The 6,291-nt window shown below is 41.7% G+C and overlaps 1 protein-coding gene across 1 annotated transcript; it reads right to left on the bottom strand.

The window, feature by feature from the left end:
* Positions 1-279: 279 nt before the first annotated feature.
* LOC119360152 (CCR4-NOT transcription complex subunit 9-like) lies at positions 280-3,632 on the bottom strand (the record flags this gene model as incomplete). Its single annotated transcript, XM_037625916.1, has 7 exons — positions 280-691; positions 826-895; positions 1,004-1,188; positions 1,682-1,777; positions 2,829-2,935; positions 3,276-3,365; positions 3,611-3,632. Coding segments are annotated over 7 exons (684 nt in total), but the record flags the coding sequence as incomplete, so codon positions are not given.
* Between the last annotated feature and the right edge of the window lie 2,659 nt (positions 3,633-6,291).

Genomic DNA, 6,291 nt, shown 5'->3' with positions numbered 1-6,291 from the left:
TTTTTTCCGAGAGCCTGTAGAACTGGCGAGAGAGACGGTGGAGCCCTCTAGAGAAAACAACCCGGCCCATCTGAGATTGTGCATACGGGTGGATCTTTTTACCGGCCCAACCACCTCGAAGCCACGGGGAGGAAAAAAAAAACAATCAGCTTCTAGCACCTCGTGAAGCTTCCACCGTCTCTCCCGTCCTCGACCCTTCAAAATGAAGGGCGAAACTCAGTAAAATCTACGCCTAGTCAAGCTCATTGCCAGTATCTCAGATAATGCATGCACAGCATATGATCAACAAAGCAACAATCTCCATGACAACTCAATACGATTTACGTTCCATAATTCCAACGGTAGCACAACAACCTCCCCAACATGGAACCATAATAACTTAGCTACTATTTATTTAATTAACACGCAAATACGAATACGGCAGAAGAGAAGGATCATCATGTATAGGGGCTTCTTCCGTCCCCTATAATTTATTACAGTCTCTACATGTTCCAAACACCGATGATTGCCCAAGGCTTATTAACACAACAACCTTTTTTTTGCTGTCTCGATGGAAACTGCAACGATATTGTGCGATTCATGGTATGATAGCGTTGTCACTGCAGCGGAGAAAATGGAGCGACCTGATGGGACTCCCAGCCTCCATCTTAGCCAACAGTTGCTGCAGACACTCTTGCATTGAAGGATCCTTCTATATATATACACGTTTCCAGCAAGAAAATACATATAGTCAGTTTCATATGCAATCTTGCGCCATCTACTTCAGTGGACCAAACTGAATTTTGGGAGCAGCATTATTGTTATAGCCCAAGTATCAAGACTCACCGTGAGATAGTCATTGAATGTCCCGGTTTGTAGCACGCTGGGAAACCATGTTTTTAACACCGCATGGCCCCTGCATCGGAGAGAAGAAGAAAATAGCATTGGTACTACTACTTCATAAGAGTATATATAGTTGTGAAAAGACATCACAGTAATAATAGGAATGACAGCAGGTACAAACCTAGGATGATCTAATAGCCTAAGGTAACACTGGATAATGGACCTCAGCAACCTTGCCGAAGGCCGTTCATCTGGTGAGTTAACCCTCTTTTGTAAAGCAATATCATAGAAAGGACCGCGAGTGTCACAGCAGTGCCGCAGACCAACTTCGTTTCGCAGAACCTTTAGGAGAATGAAAGTGGACACCTGCAAAATGAGTGGGCAATGGTCATAGGAATTAGCAAAAGGAGTGTACATTCGTTATGGGGCTTATCTCTAGGATTTGCTTCTACTTGAACTTCAACTGGAACAAGAGACTGGCTCCTGATACTTGACTTGCGTGGATTATTATAAGCAAAAGAGGTGTTACAAGGAAAATAACAATGTTACATATAATTGTTGAGTTGACGTGGTGGAAGTATATCTGCTACAAAAAACAACCGAATTTGTAGCCCAAACAATAGCGGGGCTTAAGCTTCAAAGCTATATTGGACAAAATGTGTTCATATATGCTTGTAAATCAGTAAAGTTGTTCTATTACTTCAAAATTATATTAAACCTGCTTTTCAATTGCCATTGTATCCCATGGGGATGGAATCTTGGTGGGGGCAAGAACGGGGGAGAAGTCTTCCTAATAAATCGTGTGTTGAGCATAAGCAACATACATTTTATGTGAGAGTAAAGGTGTCTAGCTACATACGGTTTTTGAAGGCTCATTGCCTATCTCCATGATATTCAAGCACAAAGGAATGGTTTCACATTTGAGCAAATACTCAGTAGCTTTAGTATTCTCATCCTGCATGCACATATCATAAGGAAAACCAACTAAATCTCATTTGTTAAACTTGTATTGATAAAACAAAAAATAGATCTTCAAAATATTATGATGTATTTGAACAAAATGAAGGGGGAGATTGAGGATAATATGCAACAAAACAAGTTTATCCTTTCAAGCTTTACTGGGAAACATATGGTGCTATAAATTTGCCTTCCAGCTGGACCAACACATTAGTATTACTAACTTACCCTTTTTTGCAGGCACTAAAAAGAGAACATTGAGTAAAAGTAGTGATGATGTTGTGGAGAAATGCCCAGGCTGCAGCAGTGAGTTAGTCCGACGTGTTGGACAATGACGGTAACAACAGGTTCAACACGTTTATACGAGTTAGGACGACATATTAAATTGAAAAGGCCTCTAAGAACCCAAACATCCATTATATATGGAAATCACATATCTCATAATCAATCATCAAAAAATCCTCTCTATTTGATACCTCTCATCTTGTCTAATTCTCTCCCATGACCCATCTCAATCAACGCTACCCCTCCCCTCCCCATCCCAATACACACAAAAAACGATAGACCCTGATCTCATACCCTTTAAATCCATGTCGTTTGGAATCTTATTAATGTAATTTATTTCACTAAGAACCAAGTTCCTAAACATATGACGATGAGTTAATACTTCAAACTTATAAACAACCGAGAACTACATTATGGGGTGACAAACTGGCCATATTATCTATATTCGTATCAGCTAATTTGAAGGTGATATAATGTGTTCACTGCGTTGTGCTAAAAACTCAACTAATTATTCAGCAAAAACATGGAAGAATCATTACAACAAAACTTAAGTTATAAATATGTAACTATATTTCCCTTCCATGTTGGTTGAGTTAGTCCCATTCCATGTAGAACAAGGATGGTAAACCCATTTGAAATTCATGCCAAGGTACATAAGTTAACTGACAAATGCATTGCATATTATGTGAAACAAGCCGAGTTTTCCTATCTAGTTTAAGGCCATGTAAGAAATTTAAATTTCCAGCCTTCCAAGTACGAGTTACCTTTACCAGAGCACCAATGACACCCAAAGTGGCGAGCCGCAATTGCTCAAAAGCTTGGGCCTTGTCTACGGTACGCAAGAATGGGTACAGGTACAATGGAATATCAGCTGAAATACCAATAGTTGAAAAACAAATCATTGACAAAAAGATCCAAAAACTAAAGGTTTATAAAAGTGAAAAACCTTTTGTTGCTCTATATCATTTTGAGAACCATGCCATATATAAAACTATTACAAATCAACTACTAAGATAGTAGCCAGCAAAAATATTTAGCCAAAACTAAAGGTTTATAAAAGAAGAGGTTAAAGAAATATGTTGCAAAATTATTGTGTGAAATTCAAGGTAATTAAGAACAAATATGCATTAGAAACTCCTTTGTCCAACATTAAACCATGATATGACAGTAACAAGAAATCATTATGAATTTATTTTTTCCTAAGTGCATACCTGAAAAAGTGTGAGGGCGTTGCAAACTCGGGTTGATGCAGCCGACGTTAAAGTTGGAGGCGAAAGTGCAGGGTAGATTCTTAGAATCTCCTGTTTATGTTTCAAGTAGCCAAGTAGGCCAGTGAGAAACTAAGATTGGAAATTCAAAACTTAATAATAACTGATACTATCACTTACTACAAGAAGACTGAATATGACCAAGAATGACTAACTACCATATCAAACTGATTTTTTTAATAAATAGGCTAAAAGGCTCAAAACCTTGTTTTTTGTGGTTTTCACGCATGCTCATACTAAATTCGCAAATATATAAGTAGCAAATGTTTATGACATACCTGGACCAACGCGACAATTGTGTCGAATGAATACCACAACAAAGGGGCCAGATCAGGAAACATCTCCCTCTCCTAAAATTTAACGAAACAACATTATACAACAAAATAGGGTCTTCCTTCATGATTATACAAACTAATAAATGAACATAAAATTGACCATTGTTCCGTTCAGAAGCATTGTTGAATTGATTGGTCACTATTGACAAATCAGATTGTAACATACAAAGAGTGTTGTATCTCTTCATCAAAGCAGCATTGTATACAAGTAAAAAACATCCACATTGGAGTGGTTCATATCCCTAACAACTATTTATGATAAAGGATTCCCTCCCCCTTTATATTATAAAGCAACCATCCGGTACATCCAGCTCGCTGGGGCCACAGCACAAACAGGCCCAAAAGGAAGAACAAGAAAAAGGAAAGAGAAACAAATGCCAACACTGGCAGATCAACAAAGCGAAGAAGACCGGCAACCCCTGCACCCTCCGGAGAAATTCCACCGCGTTCCTAGCACCCCAAAGCATTGTGTACCAAGCAACACCTTCAAGATGGAATGCGACGACGCCACCGATGTTGCCCGTACAAGTCCTAGGGTTTTCACCGGTACGCGGAGGGTAGTGGGGAAGGGGTATACATGACGCCATTCATGAAGGTCTGGCTGCGCCCGCATGCGTCACCGCGTCGGTGACGGACGAGCCACCAGGGATTTATCCTGGCCCAACAACCACTACCACCCTGGACACTCCGTAGTGCACCACCTAACTTGCTTCCCACCAGCCTATGCCACCACGGTCACCGAACCAACATCGTCGTCTCATTGGGGCCGCCAACATGAGATCTAGAGGAAGGGAAAGGAGACAACGACCACGGGAGCAACCACAACTCGATCGGCGGGAGGGGACAACCTCCACCGCCCTCGCGAAGCCGACCGGACGCGACGACAAGGACCTACAAGGCCCTGACGGCTCGACCGGGCCCAAATGGGTTCGGACAGTCCCTACCCGCACGCTGCATCACGCCGGCCGACGAAGCCGCCATCGCCTGAAAACACCGTCACCTCACCACCACCATGGAGCAACACCGCCTCCGAACCGCTGGCCCGTCTCAACCCAGATGGGGCCCAAAAGGGCCCAGATCTGGGCTGAGTGGGCACCGCCAACCACCATGTCGTCCCGTGACCAACAGTCGCGTCGCCGCGTCAAGGGCACCCATGCGCGGGGAAAGTCATCCTGCCGCGGCCAGTGTCGCACCCACCGGACCACGCCGACACCAGTGGCGGGGTGGAATGATGGGGAGGGATCGGAGTTCGCCGTTGCCAGGAGGGGGAATTCCAGGGCATGTTTGGATTGAGTTTATTATGAACTAAATAGCCCCACTAGAGCAAACAACATCACTAAGATCTAAGGCCATGTTTGATTGAGTTTACTTTGAACTAAGCATGAGAGAGAACAAAAAAATGCATTCAATCAAAACTAGGCCTAAAGGCGCAATTTTTCCACTATCCCGGGCCAGAATTCACAACAAACATCGCTAGGGATTTATGAAAGGGGACTCTTTCCTCAAGAGGGGTGCTAATCAGGAAAATGAAAGGATGCACAAGGACCTTAGAGAGCTCCGCGAGGGATCTCTCGCGTAGCGTAGGGTCACAAAGGTTGAGCACCAGATACTCCATCGATGTCATCTTTTGGTCCACCGATGCTTGTACCACCTCGGTGCCAACTTTGCCGCCTCTCACCAAAGAAGGAGATGAAGGCAGTGACATAGATAGATCTAGAGGATGAGGAGGGATGTGGAGATGAAGGAACTCTATGATACAAAGGAACAATAATAAAAGCAAGTACAGGTCACAGAAGAAAGAGTTTCTTATTAGTAACGTGACAAATTACGTTAGCTTTTGGAACTATCTGCGTAATGTGCGGTGTTGGGCACTACTTTTTCATTAATTGGATGGTGCTTATTGTGATTTTGTCGTTAGTATAACAAGATGGTTTGTGTCATTAAAGATATTTGTCTCTTACCGAAGAAGGTGTTTGTCATTTATGTACTGAGACCATGACAATTTGCAAATTATGTTGTGAATAATGGCTTATACCTACTTTTACTTCTATGTTTAGATCGTTTAAAACATGTGGACCGGTTTTTCTTTCCCTTGCTGATGGAGAAAACAAGCATCTACAAAGGCCTTGTTTCTTTAGAACTTAGGGCCTTGTAAATGTAGTCTTTTGATCATCTTCTGCTTTCGCTTTGAGGAATCATGTGTTCACTAAGTTTTGACATCCTAGTTGATGTGGTGCTTTAATTAGTTAGTTTGGCTTTACTGTTGTAAAGAGGGGGCACTTTTTCCTAATACATTCATTTTAGAGCGGCTCATATGTGTTATTTTAGGCAACAATGTATAGAGTCTACATTATTGTTTCATGCTAATTTGTGCCAAGACTTATCAAAATTATACATAGTGTGTTGCCATGAGGTGAATATTTATAACAGTTTCACTTTCTTCTTTTTGTCATGTTCAATGGAGACACAATGAAGAGCAGGTCTCCGGTACCTGTAGATTTATCCCCAAATGCTAGTGATAATATATAATGCAAAGGACACAATAAGAATGGATAACATTGAATTTACATCATTCTCAACAAATAGGTCATAAGTAGTTGTGGGACCTAGCTCTTTTTAATATA

Source organism: Triticum dicoccoides, chromosome 2B (assembly GCF_002162155.2).
Source record: "Triticum dicoccoides isolate Atlit2015 ecotype Zavitan chromosome 2B, WEW_v2.0, whole genome shotgun sequence".
In the NCBI taxonomy this organism is placed as follows: domain Eukaryota; kingdom Viridiplantae; phylum Streptophyta; class Magnoliopsida; order Poales; family Poaceae; genus Triticum; species Triticum dicoccoides.
The sequence above is the reverse complement of the archived record's forward strand: the minus strand, read 5'-3'. Positions and strand labels throughout refer to the sequence as shown.